The sequence below is a fragment of the Filicampus tigris genome, chromosome 1 (genome assembly GCF_054856515.1).
Source record: "Filicampus tigris isolate MCC_2025a chromosome 1, RoL_Ftig_1.0, whole genome shotgun sequence".
NCBI classification, from domain to species: domain Eukaryota; kingdom Metazoa; phylum Chordata; class Actinopteri; order Syngnathiformes; family Syngnathidae; genus Filicampus; species Filicampus tigris.
In genome coordinates this window covers 29,014,203-29,032,978 of record NC_141217.1, presented here as the reverse complement: position 1 = coordinate 29,032,978, position 18,776 = coordinate 29,014,203, and the positions used below count along the sequence as shown (strand labels likewise).

Below are 18,776 nucleotides of genomic sequence, written 5' to 3'. Positions count from 1 at the left end.
TCATGATTAGTGAACTAATCTTGGCACCCCTAGACTATATGAGTGTGTGCTTGGTCACTCCAACACATTCTTCAGTCTCAGATGTTAATATTCATGTTTGACCTTGCACTTTCCCTGAAAGGCAAAGTTCCAAACTTCCGGTAGAGCAGTAACATACAATCATTTCTGAATTTATGCTTTATCTTACATCCGAGTGAGGAGGTATGCAAAAGAGTCGACTGTTTCTCCAACATACATTCTCTGTATGCAGTCCCTATGCTTGACCTATTTTTAAACAGCTTGTAGTTAGAGTAGTGTAGATTTGTGTCGACATGATGTTTTGGGGCTTAAGTCCTGAATAAGTGATCAAATGGACAAAAATCGATGGAAAAGAGAGGCTGAAAACGCTGAGCTCTTTTTTTCTTCAATAATTGCTAGCAGATGCATTCTCTGTTAATTGCTATATTATTTCCTCTTTTTTTAATTTGCTGGCTGCTTTTTAATACATGTCTGAAAAAAGCTGTTGTAATTAGTTACCAGGTGGCACGGCAATTGAATGGGGTCTACTTTTGGCCCGCCGTGCCACCGCTCTACACAGTATTATTGATTTCGTTTTGCATAATTCTGGTAGCGTACCAACAAATATGTGATTTAAACATAACCTTGCACAATGTGTGCTTTGCTCAGCTATCGAAAAATAGAACTATTGGTCGACTTCACCACAAGGGGTCATTTTCCATCCCTGTTCGTCATGGGTATGCTGTGCCTGGAGCTGATGACTGCAGACTGTGTTCGCCTCCATCTGCTCATGGGGTCATTGGGGCACACAGGCTCGAACAAGCTGTCAACACTGCTGCCTATACACAAAGGAAGAGATTGTTGACTTGATGGACTAAATATGGACCGGCCCTCTTCGATCTTTCTGACAGAAAACTGATACAAATGTCCACTCAGCCACCACCCAGAAATAGATCGTTCCTTCTTTTGCTTCTAATGCACGCAGTGTATTGAGTTGAACATGCACTTAGCGAAATTGTTGACATTTGTGCTGCATAGTTTGTTGCTCGGCTCCTTGCTCGATTTATAGATTTTTACATCCACCTTCAAGTGAATGACTGCATGGGCAGATGGCGCATGTGCATCACACTCACTTACTAGTCTGCGTGCCTGTGTGTGCGTTCATAGTGCATATACAGTAAAACTTGTTCATGCAAGACCACATGGTCTATCATGCACAGACTCAGTGACAAGCAGAGAGCAATGCACGGGCACATGGTGCCCACGCCTGACCGAGGCTGGCCCATTTAGCTGGGATGCAACAATGATTTCATTATAGCACCGAAATGATCAAAAAGCAAAGGTCGCAGGGATTGTGTACGTGTGTACGTGGATTATTCTTAGGGGGGGGATTCACATGTCTTTTTATAGCATGTGTGTTCAAGTGTAATTCTTTTTAAATTCATGCATGAATTTTCTGGCATTCATGGTGTGTGTGTGTGCGTGTGTGTGCGTGCGTGCGAGCGCCAGTCACGCAGAAGCAAACATGCTAATATGTGCTGTCAGATAAAGCACTATTTTATTGCCGTTCAAGCATGGCTTCTCTCTTCCTCAAATTCCCCTGTCCACAGCCAAATATAAAGTCAACTGATGATTGTTGCCAGTAGTGAAATGAATAAAAAATATTTATGGTGGACTTAATATTAACAAGAAGCATGTGTTAGATTCATTTTCTTTGCTGGATTAGTGTCAAGATCACTGTTTGGATAAAGCAATATTTGTGGGTATTATTCATCATCATCATTATTATTATGATGATGATGATGATGAAGGCGGTGGTGCGCAGCCGTTCAAACATCGATTCCATGGGCTGAACCAGACAGGCACATTGCTCAGGCCATTAATCAATCCCAAAGAAATTTACATGTCTTTTCACAGTCCAGACATTCAATCCCAGGAATTTCTTTACAGTATATGTTTTATCATTTTTTTTCAAATGTTAGGGTAAAAAGAGGGTCTGAAAATGTCCAGAAATACGCCGTAGCAAACCTGCTGTGTAGTGGTTTGCTGGTATGCTTTTATTTTGAAGGCCGGGAAATGTGAAGGAGGGAAAGTAGGGAAAATAATTAAGTAACTTGTTGAATGCTTGCAGACTTCTTGTCATCTGTGTTCCCCCCAAATAATTATACAATACGACAAAACCAACCCTAGGGCTCGCAATGGAAGTAAGCACACGGTTTGAATCGTAAATTAGCCAGCTAATGATCTTTAAATAAACCTATAACGATAGCATCTCTCCCGTGGCGTGTCATGCACGTCTTTTTCAAAAAAAAATTTTTACGGGGCCGGGGGTGATCATTTTTATGAATAAGGGCGCGGGGTCACGGCCGGAAGGGTACCCAGGTCAAGGGTGGAGGGTCGTGGCCGGAACGGCAAAAAAGGGTCAAGTGCCCAGTTCTGGCGAGACGTAAGAGCCAGCCAAACCTCCTACTTCCAACTGTGTGCTAATCACAGGACTGGAACACTTCATGTAAACAAGTTTCACAACGCTCAGTGTCAAAAACATTTAATTGATCGTTACGTTATGTGAACATCTCTACGTATGTCAACCTCAACCTCTGCAAATATTAGAACGATGGGCCCCAATATTTTTAATTTTATGAGCATAACGTCCTATTCTCCATACAGCTTACTTACCGAAATGCTTACTGTCCGTGTCTCCCACATACATAAAAACAATACCTGATGTTTTTGTGACACTTGGCACCTGGTGAATCCCTTTTGGTGTTTTGTCGCATTGCAAACACATTAGCACAGTTCAATGCATGTGTTGCGTGGTGCTCTTTGTCTACAAAGTGAAAAGTAGCACAGGTACAATGTTGAGATGGGCCTTCCAAAGGCCTTCCAACGTTACCTTTGTTCTTTTGTGGGTATTTACACAGACAAATGTGCGGAACTAAAGTATTTCAGTAAAGTGACAAATCCATTTGATTTAACTTCATAAAAATGAAATGATCTGTCCGATTACTCTCCTTTTGAATTCGGTGGTTTTTAATTTCAGGATGTTAAAAACTGTTCACGCTAATTTGCATGTTAAATTTCCCTAGCGCTACACTGATGGCTTTTGACCATTGGGGAGCGCTCTAGTTGTTTGCCAATTCATTGATAACTTGTTCAATGTTTATATAATTTAGATGATTGTTTTTGTTAATTGCTTTTAAAATGTGAAATATTGATTGACTTTTCCTTCTTTTGTGTTCAAAAAGGAGGAGGAAATGTTCCGACCAAATATGTTCTTCCTTTTGCTCCTGCCACCTATTATCTTTGAATCGGGATACTCTTTACATAAGGTACTGTACAGCAGAATTAAGTTGTCTTTTATTGCCATTGTAGTTTGTGTAACGTGAGATTGTGCACAATAAAATCAAGTACCGTATATGTTATACACAGAGGTGGGTAGTAACGAGTTACATTTACTCCGTTACATTTACTTGAGTAAGTTTTGGGAAATTTTGTACTTCTAGGAGTAGTTTTGAATCACTATACTTTTTACATTTACTTGAGTAGATTTGTGAAGAAGAAACTGTAATTACTTAAATCCCCTCCGCGTACATATGTGTCTTTCTCTCTCTCTCTCTCTCTCTCTCTTTCTCTCTCTCTTTCTCTCTCTCTTTCTCTCTCTCTCTCTCTCTCTGAGAAAGGCGCATATATTCTGCCAGAGACCTGTGCCAGGCTCTACCATGTGACTGTGTTTCACCAATCAAACGTAGTCGTATGGCAGTCTCCTCACGTGATCATATTCATATTCTGGACTCCTGTTCAGTGCTAAACGATCACAGCTTCACTGCAAGAACCTTGATAGACAACTACCGTTAAAGCTTAATGGTGACATCACTGAGTGATTCTTTGGGAAAAATGTTTGTTTTGCATGTTTTGCGACATACACACTGACTGAAACACACTGACTTACACATCACAAACTGTTTCTATTTAAATGGTTCCCAGGCACACTCACATTATTTGCTGATAGTAATGTGACCAATGTTGCCTCACCACTGTAATCATATCAGCAATACTAAAGGTTGTGCCTCCATGTGTATTCAGGGTAACTTCTTCCAGAACATTGGCTCCATCACCCTATTTGCCGTGATTGGCACGGCTATCTCTGCCTTCATCGTCGGAGGAGGCATCTACTTCCTTGGACAGGTAAGATATGCTCAGGCCATATTTTGTCATAGAAAATAACTGTCTTTAAAGCGTGATGCATTTCCTCATTATTCACATTGCTCAGTGTTGAGTATCCTTCCATTTTTTTTTCCCCTCAGGCAGATGTGATCTACAAGATGAGTATGACAGATAGGTGAGACTGTCCCATATTTTACAGCCTTTATCGCAATACTGTTGAAAAGAAGTAGAGTAGAAAGATTTGTAATCAAACTAGCCCTTACCTACCCACTCCTTACCACTTGTGTTTTTTTTTTTTTTTTTTTTGGGGGGGGGTGTTAAATTTTAATTCACTGCTGTTTCTTTATTAAAATGAGAATAGTACCAGGTTCAGCCACTGATCATTTAACCTGCACAGATGAGATTGCACTTTACTTTATTTATTAAAGTTGCATTTGTGTTATTTCTATGTTGAAAAACAACAGTCCCATCTTCATATGTCTGTGCTATTGGGGTAGGGTGTCACAACAGAAGCCTTAGCTTACAGTACAAAGAAACCCATCCGTAACAGGCTACCTTTTGCAAAAACACACTTGAAATGTTCCAGTCACATGTGGCAAATGCGTCACGGTCTGATAAAGTCAAGGTTGAACTTTTTGGCCATAATTTCAAAAGGTTAGTTTAACGCAAATGGGTTACTGGTCATCACGCAAAGAACAGCCTATGTACAATTAAGCATGGTGGTGGTGGCCGTATACTTTGGGGGTGTTTTTCTTCAGCTGGAACTGGAGCCTAAAGGCCTTTCCACACTGCATCTGGACTACGACACTCTGGTACAAGCCCATTTTTGTAAGTGGTTGCTTAGCAGCCTACCAGGAAGTACCATGGATGCTTTTCCTGTTACTGTTCGCCCTTTGAAATGACCCCCAACCACTCTCCTATTGGACGGCCACGTGACGTCACCGCGAAGCCACTCCCAAATTGAAAATATTTCAACTCCTGGCGTGGTGCCGTGATGGCAAACGCCCACCTTGCAGTGACGAATTCCGTGTTGTGTTGTGACACGGCATTCCGTCGCTGCATATACACAACGAATGGTTTTGTCAAGGGGGCAATGCAGTGCAGTGTGAAAGGGCTGGTAGTCAAGGTGGAGGGAATTTTAAACCAGTCCATAAAGAAATCAGTGTTGGCACAAAACCTCTGGGCTTCTGCGAGTAAGGGAAAAAAATACAAAAGGAACAACTTACGAGAAGAGCTGAACTTTATTTGTGATGAATCAGTGGCACTTTAAATGGTGGCAAGTGTGTGCAGGCTCCAAGCTGAACATGATTTTGAATGTAATTGTCAAGGACTTTTTAATGACATAAGCACTGGCCACATACGCAGTTGTCAGAGGATGTGCACATTGGCCGATCAGTTTCAGTTTAATCTTACTTCTCTTCTGTAAAAGCTTTCAGGTTTTTTTCCTTTTTTGGAAAAGGTTGTGAAATCTTAGTCCTTTTTTTTTCTTCACAAGAACCTGTCATTTGAACACGGGCACGAAGATTTTTTTTGTCTATCCATATGCGGTCTCACATGATGCAACTTTTATTGAAGTCTCTCTTTATTTTATGCTCTTTTTGCTTCTCAATTTTCTCTGCTCAGTTCATAACAATTTTGAAACAGTCGTAGTTTTTTGTTGCTTAAACTATCGAGTGAACCTAGCTTTTTTTGTATATCACTCATTAAATTAACCTAGTCTACCTAAAATGACCTTTCTTCTGCCGTAGTTTTGCCTTTGGCTCACTCATCTCCGCTGTAGACCCCGTTGCTACCATTGCCATCTTTAATGCGCTCAACGTGGACCCCGTCCTGAACATGTTGGTGTTCGGTGAGAGCATCCTTAACGATGCAGTCTCTATCGTCCTCACAAAGTAAGAGTCCATTTTCACTTTTCTTCTGGCTCAGCAAATTTGTCACCTGCTGGCAGATTAGTTGCTCATGCTCAATTCAACAGTTTTCTTTTCAACCAAGGGAACTATTTAGATTATTGATAGCCAAGTATGACAGAAATATTGTTTCTAATCACAAACAGTTACATGTGAAATGTGATCAGGTGTCTCCTTTCCTTCCTAGATTATAAATAGATGGTAGACATGAGGACCATGGCTAAAGACCATGTGCACAGTCACATTGTTCTCTACTCTGTCTTGGCAGCTCGTAATTGATTTGAGTTTAATAAGTAGCTACTCTCATATCTCTCATTTTAGCTATAAAATACTACTTGTGCAATTAAGTCAGTCTCAACAATGATTAAAATGTGATACTTTGTTTACTCACTGGCAAATGGTGTAATTGTTGGGAAACACATCACATATTTTTTACTTCATGAACGCTGTCATATCTTGCAAATATAAAATAAAGTCATTCATGAGTTTGGTAGCAGGAGTATGCTCACTGTAATCCAAACGCATTGCATTTTTAGAGTAGAATGATGGAGTTTGTCTGCCCTCTACGGTCAGTTGAAGGTATTACGATTCTTTGTCACCATTTTGTTCTCTGTCTGGTGTTTTCAGCACGGCAGAGGGCTTCTTTTCCCGCTCAGACACAAGCAGGGTAACGGGCTGGGAGACCTTTCTGCAAGCAGTGGGTTATTTCCTCAAAATGTTCTTTGGTTCTGCTGCCTTGGGGACCCTTACAGGACTCATCTCTGCTCTTGTATCCACCTATGTTGGGTCTGTTTCTGTGCGTTGTACTAAGTGAATGTCTTTTCAGGCAGACTTTCTGATATTCCCTAACTTGCAAACCAGTTCTTAAAACACTTTGACTTGAGGAAGACTCCCTCACTCGAGTTTGGCATGATGATAATCTTTGCTTACCTTCCATACGGACTCGCAGAGGGTATTAAACTGTCTGGTAAGTGCACACTCGAAGGTTGACTAATCTTTTTTTTTCTCTCATGTATGATAGTAGTATCTCATGTGGACCTCGACCACTCTCCTTCCACAGGAATTATGTCCATTCTATTTGCGGGAATCGTCATGTCTCACTACACCCATCACAACCTGTCTCCTGTCACCCAGATCCTCATGCAGCAGACACTGCGCACAGTGGCATTTATGTGTGGTCAGTTAATTCCCACCGCTTTCCGTCATTTTCCCATCACTAAACACTATTGTTGCCGTTAACGTTGTTTTTAACTTTTCATTCCAGAGACGTGTGTGTTTGCCTTCCTCGGTCTATCCATCTTCAGCTTCCCTCACAACTTTGAAATATCATTTGTCATTTGGTGCATCGTAAGTGCTTTTGTTATGATGACATTTGGAGGCAGTAGTTTATGCTTCCCGTCATTATGAAGACTAACTACCATTTTGTCCCGTTGTAGGTACTGGTTCTTCTGGGCCGTGCTGTCAACATCTTCCCCCTGTCATTCCTCCTTAACTTTTGCAGAGATCACAAGATTACACCCAAGATGATGTTCATCATGTGGTTCAGTGGTGAGAGGAGGCGGTTAACATTGGTTTTCTAAAGAAAAACAGGAAGTCATGCTTTAATCTGTTGGTGCTGTAAACACTGATGCAAAGACAACAGTTGAGTGCATAATAATTAGTTCGCCTCTTGTCAGAGTGTAATCACTCACATCCAGTGTTTATTCTTACAAAAAACTCTTGAGAAAATTCACATCGCAAGGGTTGGAATTCCTCTGAGAGTGTTGCGATCACGTGGAAATTTGTTGAGCCACCCAACCATCGTATGAACCGTTGTGGACACGACTCTGCAGTCAAAATCGCATTGCACTTCTACGTTTTAAGTATTTTCATTCTCGAATGTCAGTCATGTCCTTTTTTTTTTTAAGGGGAAGTCAACCTTAAAATGTTCTTGACAAGAATATGTTCTATACAGCCCCACTAGTCTAAACATGGCATTCTGTTATTATTGCATTTGTGGAATATGAATTAAGCAGTAAAATCTCAGGGGTTGGCCATTTTGCCACTTCGTGCCAACTGAAAATTACATCACAGTTGCTCAAGGCTCAGATTAAACATGACTCAACTTCAGAAAACAGGTGAGCCGTGATTGGACATTATGTGAGCCCTGAGCAACTGTGATATCATTTTCTGTTGACAGAAATTGGCAAAATGGCTGCCCCTTAGTGGGCCAAAAATGAGTGGATTTTTCATTTTAACACATATTCCACAAAAGCAATATTAAACAGAATGCTGTGTTTAGACGGAGGCACACAGAACATATTACTGTTAAGAAAATGTTTGGGTTGACTTCCCTTTAAGCCACACCCGTTTACCCAGGACATGAATGGGAACACATAGGAAGTGGCCTGAGTCTGCCTGTCATGTTCATGAATTTTCTTGCCAGCTCTACCGCTTAACTAAATCTGACACACGATGGCTGATATACTGTAGCTGTGGTCAGCGCATGGTCCTTCTCAGATATCTGTCAGTTTACGCTTTTCAACCATTCGTCAAACTTTTAAGGATTATTGTATATATTTGTTATACACAGACCAGCCACGTTATTTCCGTGTACATCTTATGAGATCCAATGTATTAAAAGGCGCAGTCTCAGTTACGGGTAGTATTTCTGTGTTTAACACATACATAACAGCGCACCATATTATTGGGCCAGGCATGGTAAAACACATGCTTGTTTTAAGGTTAAAAGGTGCCCCTGCGTCCATTTTGGAGAAAATTGAAGACGTTTAAGTGTGCCTTATGGTCGTGAAAATACGGTACATAGAGGCTGTCTAGATTCTATATGGTGGGGGAGAAAAACATTCACTGCCTTTTGACTTTACGATTTTATTTCTGCACCTTAAGGTTTGAGAGGTGCTATCCCCTATGCTTTGAGCTTGCATCTTGGCCTGGAGCCAATTGAGAAGCGGCAACTCATTGGCACCACCACCATCATCATCGTGCTCTTTACTATCCTCCTCCTCGGGGGTGGGACCATGCCGCTCATTCGCATCATGGACATTGAAGACAGCCAGTCACGGCGCAAGAATAAGAAGGACATCAATCTGAGCAAAACGCAGAAAATGGTAACGCACACACACACGGACCCGTGCATGTGCATGTGTTGCATTGATACAAGCTGTGCCACCTTCTCCATCTTCCACCATCAGACCGTTGCATTTCTCTTGAGGGAAAAGCATCAAAGGGTAGGAAATGGTTTGTGAAGGGCACACGATTTCCACAACGTAAACCGCTCTCATTCCAGTTACACAGTTAAACCACAAGAAAAACCACCAACATGTTAATGAGTCAACATGAAACATGTTAAAAGTCAAGTGAGGTGGTTTGTTTTTCTGTATTTTGTGCAGCATTTACTTATTTGAGGTCTTTCTAATGTGAATGCTGCACTCAAAAGGGAGCAAGATCAGTTAACTTGCATTTTTCCCTACAACTAAAATCCCCTTTGCACTTTCAATCCTCAACACAAGTCGTGTCATTTGGACGGTTTTTTTCCCATGGTCCACCTTCCTTCCCTTCACCCTTTGCCCCTCTGGCTAGTTAGTCAGGTCTTCTTTCGTTTCTCTCTTTTTATCTGACCCCCACCCTCTTCTTGCTGTCACCAGGGGAATACCGTTGAGTCGGAGCATCTATCAGAACTGACGGAGGAGGAATATGAGGCTCACATATACCAGAGACAGGATCTGAAGGGCTTCATGTGGCTTGATGCTAAGTACCTTAACCCCTTCTTCACCCGAAGGCTCACCCAGGAGGTAAGAGATGGCAAGAGAGACCGAAATCCTCCGCCACATGGGAAGCCGCTTCATCACTTTGTTGGCAATCCTTTAAGCCAATTAAAGTACTCTGCATATGAATGAATGATGGATTTTGCGAGTGCGCAGCATTCAGTGGGAACAAAAAATACCAGTACAAAATTTTGACATTAAAACTTGTTTTATCAAGCTATTTTTTTGTTTATTGATATAGCCACCCTCGTGGGCAGACTGTGATATTTAATTGTATCCCACATTACACTTCTGTTTACTTTGTCTGCTGTAATTTTTGTATCAATGACTTTTATGTTAAAAAAATTCTCAATTGAGATCTCCACGTCCTTTCAGTTGTGACATTTCTAAGTTGAATTGTAATTTGTAACTGTCTCCACTAGGAAGAGCAACCACACTACATTTTTTTATACTGCTTTTGTGTCAGAATGCAGAATGAAAATGTCCAGTGGAATATGTTTATAGTAGGGGTGTAACGGTTCACAAAAGTCACGGTTCGGTACGGACCTCGGTATGAGGCTCACGGTTCGGTACAGTAATAAGTCTCAAATGCATAAGGCTAGAGTTTTTTTTTTTCTTTTAACAGAGAGCAAGTTACAATTCAATTTTCTATAAACCAAAAAACATTCCCTGTTATAAAAGCATGAAATAGAATAAAAACTTGCACATTAGGATTGTTCATTAATAACAATAATAATAATAATAATAATAATAATAATAATTAAACACAGGGAACCCCCTTTCTTGTATGGATGGAATGAGGTTGCAGATAAAGTCAGGTAGCACTTGCCAACTAGTAACTTTTAACTTCGTTCTAAGAGTTAGGGCGCAGCAGAGGACGGCTTATACTCCACCACGGCTCTTGTGCGATTGTATATGACAGGGAGCACAGTCTTGCTAATAATAATGTTCCGGGATGGAACATTGTAACGGGGCTCCAACATGTTTAATAAACGTCTGAAGCCCGGCTCCCAGACTAAAGCGTATGGGTGCATAGATGTTATGTATATCCCGATTGCTTCAGTAATTACGAATATTGTTGGCTATGTCTGCTTTCTCTTCTCCACGCTGCTTAAAAGTAGCGGGTTGGTGTTGAGCGGGTTCCTTTTTTCTACTCCCGGTAACTGTATCGGGGTGACGTTAGCATGTTTGAAGTGTTACCTGCAACATACAGAACGGAGGTCCAACAACGCCGACACACAGTTCTTGTTCACTCCACCGCTCGCAGCATTGCACTCCATCGCGGCCGTACGGAAGCCGAAATGTTCCCGGCTGATTATACTCTATATACAATACACTATACAAACGTCTGTGCAGACGGCTGCTCTAGCTCCATGCTTTCTCCGGCACTCACCATTTTTCTTCTACAGTTGTTATGATCTATTTCTTCTTAAAACAACAAATGTGGCGGCCGCTTGGCCTCAGGCGTTGAACCCCCCCCCCCCCCACACACACACACACACCCCCCAGCCCGTCGTGTGCACCGAACCGTGAAGCCTATACCGAGACGGTTCGGGACGAATACAAAAACTGTTACCCCCCTAGTTTATAGTGTTTATAACTTTGGATGACTCAGCAATAAACTGTTTTTTTGTTTTTGTTTGTTTGTTTACTTTGCCACTACAAAATCAAAGTGTTCACTGCATTAATACACCTGAAAATCCTTCTGGATATTGACAACATTATTGGATGAGGTACATGTTCACAATAGCTAACTTGTAATGTGTATTCAACAGGATCTGATGCACGGAAGGATCCAGATGAAGACCCTAACCAACAAGTGGTATGAAGAAGTTCGTCAGGGTCCCTCAGGTTCGGAGGATGAAGATGACGAGGCAGAGCTTCTGTGAACACTTTCACACTGCATGGAAATACAAAGCGTTCTCTATTCCATGACATGTGAGAGTCAGAAAGACTTGAGTCACATGCACTTCCTTTTTCTTTTCAACTGCCGCCATGCCTATGTGAAGAGTTTGCTAGGATGTGTTCTATCATGAGCAAGTTTGGCAAAACTGCACTAGCAACCACCGGAGGCAAAATAATTCTGGGAAAAGGATTGTTCCTTACTTGAATGCCACATTGTCTGCAGCATAATAAGCAGTTGATTCAGATCACTAATGTTGGACACAACATGAGAAGTTCTGTGTGTATGCCACTTGAGAAGTGACACTCTTTGAATGTAAAGAATTACAAGGACACCTTTACTTTTTATACAGGCTCTGCTTTATTGAAAGTTTACTTTGTGTCAGGTGAAGAATGTGCAATAGTGTCATTTTTTATTTTCTTAAAGTTTTGTCCAGATTTATTACTTTGTTTGCACCACTGTTGATTTGAAGCTTACAGGATGTGGTTAAATTGTCACAATGCACACACCGGCTCCTAGGTGAAAAAAAAAGAGAGAGGGGAAAAAACCCTTTAGACTCGTTAGAAGTTGCTTTAATTTGTGAGTCTGGCTCTCAGATGAAATGTTCAATGTTTACAGTCTGTATATCCCCTGGCAAGATTCCGATAACTACGCTGCTTTAACTAAAACTGGATTTGTGGTTCGTGCAGATTTTACTGTTGATCGTTAATCAAGGTCATCACAAATGAATAGCTTTTTATTTGAATGTTTGTGTGTGGGTTTCAGCGATTTATAGAGTTGCCTCAAGCAATGTGTAAATAAAATACAAATCTTATAAATCATGTTTGACCACATGGTTTGCATTTACGGGTGCTGTCTTATTTTGTAAATGAGAAATTACACAAGATCTTATTTAACATCAATGCCATGTTCATAATACGGTACATTACTGTAGGTCAGGGGCGGAGCTATGGGTGGGCCTGGTTGTACACCCAGGTTGACAGACTGCCCACCCAGTGAGATTCATAAAAAAATAAATACTTATAAAATTTTAGTAAATTATTTTTTGATTTGAGTTTGTTGTGTTTTTTAATTTATCGAATATTAAGAATAGCATAATTGTGGTTGTCTAAGGAAGATCTGAACCTCATATTCAGTTTGTCATTTTATTTGAATACACAATGTGTCGGGACAGGAGGATTGTGCAAAGAGAGAAATATTCAATCCCACCCATATTTTCCCTGGCCCACCCATTAGCCACGTTATGGCTCCGCCCCTGCTGTAGGTGCATATCAAGAAAATATTTTGTGGAAGTAGTTCAATCCAAAGTGAAATGCTTGTATTATCTAGATTCATGCCACAGATGGTAGTTTGTCAAGATTTTATTTAATTTTTATAATGATTCTCCATATTAAATGAGAATATTACATTAAAGTGAAAGTCAACCCAAACATGTTTTCTAGAATATGTACTCTGCAGGCCCACTAGTTGAAACAAGGGATTATGATTAATATTGTGTTTGTGGAATATGAAAAAGCCACCCGTTTTTAGCTATCTCAGGGGACAGCCATTTTGTCACTTCTGTCGACTGAAAATGACATCACAGTCCCTCGGGGCTCACATAACGACCAATCACACGGCTCACCTGTTCTGAAGCTGAGCTATGATTGGTAGTTATCTGAGTCCTGAGGGTGTGTGATGTCATTTTCAGTCGGCAGAAATTACAAAATGGCCGACCCCGGAGATGGCTAAAAAAAAACGGTGGATTTTGTTGCTTAACTCATTTTCCACACACACAATTTTAATCAGAATGCCGTGTTTCAACTAGTGGGCCTGCATAGACCATACAGGGAGTCCATACAAACGAGTTCCGTTCCTACACTGGCGATGTCACCTGAATTTTCGACATATGTCTTTGCAGTTTTATATCTGGCCATGTGACTGCAGCAGATCAGCAGTGTCTTCTCATGTTTTGAAGAATACTTCACCCACAAATTGCCTGAACAACCAGTATTCACCCACCAAAAATGGTAATATGGCTGTGGGGGGCACCATCTGATTTTTCAGTTTAGGGCACCCAATGGTAGCAGCGGCCGTCGTGGTAACAGTTAATTAAAACAACAACAACAAAAAAGGTCTCCTCACTCTCATGCTCTATCACAGGAGGACTGGTACTTCCAGGTGTGCGACTTAAGTGCTTCTGCAGAGACACAGATAAACAAGCCAAAGTCTGGGGAGTCAACAAAAGAGAATACGACACAAAGTTGGCCTCCAACCAAGATGGGAAATGTCCAGCAGGCGTCTGGCATGAATGAGTCCCCAATTTGCTAAAATCTAAACCCTCACTTGAGTGTAAAAAAGACAAGGCTTCAGCAAAGTAGGAGTTGGGACACATAATTGGGTCGTTCCATGCCAAATCACCCAGTGGGTTTAACCAAGCAGATTTGAGTTTTAATGAAACTTAGTGTACTTGTTGATAGTGATGGCATGACACAACACTAAATCTCGAATTTTAGGTCAATCGGAGCGGGCGTTTATTGCATATTATTATTCTTGATACATTATCAAGAATAATAACATGCAATAAATACCAATTATGGTACCTAGGCAGTTTCATTATGAACATGTATGCAGAATGCAAAGGCTTTACCAAAGTCAAGATCAATAATCTAACTTCTCTAAACAGGAGTGAAATAGGGCCAGTACATGGTAGTTTGTTAGTGATGCGGCACTCAAATTACACTACGCATGTCCCAAACTGCTCTCATTAGATGGCCCTGGGGCCACATTAACTGGGCCCAATTTTGGGCTCAACACTGAAGAGGATCAAGACATTTACAAGAAACACAATGGGGCAGCAGAGATTAAATGAACTGGCTATGTTGTCCATGGAAAATTAATCCATTCATGAATTATTGGACTTTGAGAGGCGGTTATTAAGTTTGCCCTGATGATCGACATGCATCCTTTATATTCCAGAAATGAACAACACTGGTAAGTAGCATTTTTATTTTGAACAACTCAAAGGTTTTATTCCCAGCCTTATTTTGTAAGGCTATGAATAAAAATGGATTCTGGTTTTGAATTGAATTTGAATTTATTGTGTCAGTTATGCTGCTTGTAAATGCCAATTGTAAATTGCCCACTGTTGTGCACCACTCAAGTTATGATGCCAGGGACGCCACTGCATAAGAAACACCTAAATCAGATTTTCTCCATGGTATTATAGAACAAAATTCTTTTTCATTAGAAGAGCTGTAGTCTTATTCCCTTTTCCCCTCCTCTGGTACAGTTCATTTTTCTAAGTGTCTTATTTCTTTATAAAAGTGTGTTTTTACTTGTTTCAATACTGCATAATATTTATTTTCAACCACACACTGTTTAAAAAAAGGTAAAGTATGGACATTTTCATAGCACTCTTAAGTGTTTTAGTACAATATCCCACAGTACACAAATAGAGATTAGAGCATAATTTTTAGAAATTCTAATTTCTACTCGGTAGTTTGGTCGACAACCCGCATGCGGCTCTTTCATCCTTATGTTGCAGCGTGTCTTGGAAAATAAAGTGTGCGATTAAAGTGATTGTCATTTGTCTCAAAAACGTCTTCATGTCTTATTAAGTCAAAGTTTTTAACTTCTTTCTTCAGACCATGTGCAATTTCGGTGATCATCTTTCGCCTTCTTCAGAGACGTTTGACAGCACTTGACGTTGTCAGGAGGCTGAGAGCTTGTGTGCCTGCTGACATGCCTGCTGCCAGCGACACCAAAACTACACAATATCTGAACAAAGTATTTCATTCGTGTGTATTCGTTTGTTTAATTGTAGTTGTAAATTGTAAGATTATTGTGATCTCGAAATATTGAAATTATATATCGCCGCTGTCGGACGAATACAGTACCTCAAAGTCCAAATATGGTCAAATATTTTTTTTCCCGCAAATCGATACTAATGGTCTGTCCCTACTTCTGTCTGTATTTTTTATGTAAGGCAGTGGAATTAGCAAATACTCAAATAATGTCATTACAGTACATATATACACTTTTTGTGATGAAAAAAATACATACACTAACAGTTACAATTGTTGCTAACTAACTATTAAAACTCTTTTTGTAATGAAATACAGTAACTTTAAAGTCTTTTTTAAAAACACGTTTTAGGCATTGAAATCTATGAATGTTCAACAGCATATTGTAACGAATTGGGTTATTTGTGTTGTGGTCGGATTTGTGTTTTGCTGAGTAGTGATGTTTGCGAGGTTCATGAATGCATCATACGGAAAGCAAGAGGAGCAGGGGAGAACGAAGAAGAGCGCGAGCAGTAGTACTTGGATTAAGAAAAACATGACAATTAAACTACGTCTGACAGCGTGTTCCTGGAAGACGCTACAATATGATAAATCTCGCTATTTACGTTTGACCTTTTTTGGCTAAAAAGACTGCTTTCTTCCTCGTCTAAGAAACATTCAAAGTCGGATGATGCCGTGCATGTTAGACGTGCTACCTGAAACATAGCCACCGATCTCATGTAGTAATGTTGGCACACAACTTTCGGACTAACCCACGTACCTTTCCCCATCGGTGATTTTAACAGGAAGGACAGAATGTTCCCAAACAGGAGACCGCAGTGTACGGGGACCTTGGAGCTCTGGCTTGTTTGCGTATGCCATAATAAGCCATTTATCCATGCATATATGATTTATCACGGCATCTTCATTTCAGATTTCAAAAAGTGTTTGCGGCTCCCAGTGTTTTCTTTTCTGCGGAAACCAGGTAGAAATGGCTCTTTGAGTGTTAAAGGTTGCCCACCCCTGCACTACACACTTTACAATAACCACAACTTGAAACATGAATTGCCAGAGACCATGTTAACTGCTGATAAACTGTGTAAACACGCACGTTCTGATTAGATTAATAGAAAAAAAAATGTAATGTATTTTGTTACCCAGCAACTGTCCAATCTCCCGTATTCCCTGCTTCCGTTGAGTCCTGGGAGTATAGCCTACGAGTGGTGTATGTTAATTAAGCAGCATTTATTCATGAATCTAATGCATTGGCATTGCTGAGATCAGTGGCCTCTATCCGTAGTGATAAACTGCAAAGCTCATGCGGTTGCACGTAAATAAAGTAGAGCAATTTTCTCATTTCCACATGTGAGAGACAGGGGCGGAGCCACATGGCTAATGGGTGGGCCTGGAAAAATCAGTGTGGGCCTGAATATTTCTCTCACTGGGCACAGTCCTCCTGTCCCGACACATCGCATATTAAAAAAAAAAACGACAAACTGAATAATATGAAGTTCGGATATTCCTAAGACAACCACAATTATGCCATTTTTAATAAAATAAAAAATAAATAAATAAATTCAATAAAATAAAAAACACAATGAAACACTCATTCAAAAATAATTCAATAATAATTTACTAACGATTTAAAAGTATATCTTTTTTCATGAATCCCACAGGGTGGGCAGTCTGTCAATTTGTGTGGGCCTGTGCACACCCACGCCCACCCATGGCTCCGCCCCTGGTGAGAGATCAACACAACATCATATTCTTGCATATAAACACACATTTCAAACTTTCATTACGACTAAGATAGAGTTGGTCTGTCAGGGGGATTTCATAATAATGACCTTCGCTTCCCTCAGACTGCCTGTGTGTAAATAAATAGCGTTAATACTACCTAAATAAATTAAGAAGTGCACAACCTTGGCTTTTTAACACTGAATATTTAAAATGTTCTCTGTCAAGCGCTTGGATGAAGTAACCTTGGGATTTCCAACCATAACAATTTGTCCTTGAACAAAATCACCAAGTGCGATGTAAGAGGTAGACAAGCACCATGAAGAGCAACACAACCGCGAATGAAAAGAAACAATGAAACTGTCAAGGAGATTTGTTCTCCATGTGAAGGCCACACTGTCACGTTCCGTCATTGTCGCAATCGTCGGCGGCATTATCGAGATTAAGCTCTTATTTTGCTAACAAGTAATCACTACTACCACATGAAACAATGAAACATTTACATCAACCCGCAATGCTGACATTTGAGACTGAATTGTGGTGTTTTGGTCTGAGTGTTACACAGAATGTCATACTGCTTCAATGTGACACTCTTGTTGAGAAAGCATTTCTTTAATGACATGACAACGCACTAAAAATTGCACTACTTTTCTATTTGGTCAGTGTTTTTACTAGCAAGATGATGTTTGTCATACAATACAATGGTCCACAGACAGAACAGAATTACACGAAGATAAAATTGTTAATGAAGGATTAAAAATAGAGAAACATAGTGATCAGTGAAATAACTGGAAACTCAAAGTTATTGCACACATTGTGTGACGAATTTAGAGATTGCCTCACCTGTTGTAGCGAAACAACAGTTTGACAATGTAATGTGTAAAATACTTTGATATACTGTAACTCAAAAAGAGCTGGATATCAACAATGCGGTCAAATTTGACAAGTGATTGACAAATGATTGTATCTGGATTAAAAAAGTAAACAAAACCGAATTTTGACTGTACTGTTTTACATGCTCTTTGTTCCGATAATCAACAAGAAACTGATTCTGTATTTGAAAGGATCAATCAATCTCATAACCATCAAGGTCATTTCGACCGCAACCCAGCATTTTACATTTTATAGCCAAAGATCTTTGGAATTATATAGTTTACTTGGACACCAAGTGCATCGTAATGCAAATGTGAAGAAAAGAAGATTGACGGAAAGGAAATGTCTTGCATAACAAACAGTGTTTTAAAATTCCGTAGGATGCTTTCAAGATTCATTTGTACACTCAAACAATAATTGCATTGCCTTTTTTTTATTTTGCCATGCATCTCGAGGGTTTTAAGCTTCTGACAAGTGAAGTGAAGTGGCAATAGACATGTCCATCACATATTTGAAAAAGAAGTCCTTGCCACAGCAAATTATGAAACATAAAATGATCACAGCTTGAAAAGCTTGAATTAAAGTATTGATAGAAGTTGCAACCGCTCACAGTATGAGTGTTTCGTTTCTCCAGTGTGGATCAATGAAGACAAAAGAGCCGGGCGAA

The 18,776-nt window shown here is 40.2% G+C and overlaps 1 protein-coding gene across 2 annotated transcripts in view; it reads left to right on the top strand.

Annotated features, from left to right (window-relative positions):
* slc9a8 (solute carrier family 9 member 8) overlaps window positions 1-12,581 on the top strand; it is a 28,331-nt gene extending 15,750 nt beyond the window's left edge. For both annotated transcript variants that reach the window (XM_086030583.1, XM_086030592.1), the window contains exons 5-16: window positions 3,243-3,326; window positions 4,081-4,182; window positions 4,302-4,336; window positions 5,910-6,053; window positions 6,696-6,837; window positions 6,930-7,035; window positions 7,129-7,245; window positions 7,333-7,415; window positions 7,505-7,616; window positions 8,955-9,175; window positions 9,713-9,859; window positions 11,608-12,581. In XM_086030583.1, the coding sequence (XP_085886709.1) occupies window positions 3,243-3,326; window positions 4,081-4,182; window positions 4,302-4,336; window positions 5,910-6,053; window positions 6,696-6,837; window positions 6,930-7,035; window positions 7,129-7,245; window positions 7,333-7,415; window positions 7,505-7,616; window positions 8,955-9,175; window positions 9,713-9,859; window positions 11,608-11,721 (1,407 nt within the window). In that variant the 3' untranslated portion in view covers window positions 11,722-12,581. The remainder of the gene's footprint in view (window positions 1-3,242; window positions 3,327-4,080; window positions 4,183-4,301; window positions 4,337-5,909; window positions 6,054-6,695; window positions 6,838-6,929; window positions 7,036-7,128; window positions 7,246-7,332; window positions 7,416-7,504; window positions 7,617-8,954; window positions 9,176-9,712; window positions 9,860-11,607) is intronic.
* The last annotated feature ends 6,195 nt before the right edge of the window (window positions 12,582-18,776 follow it).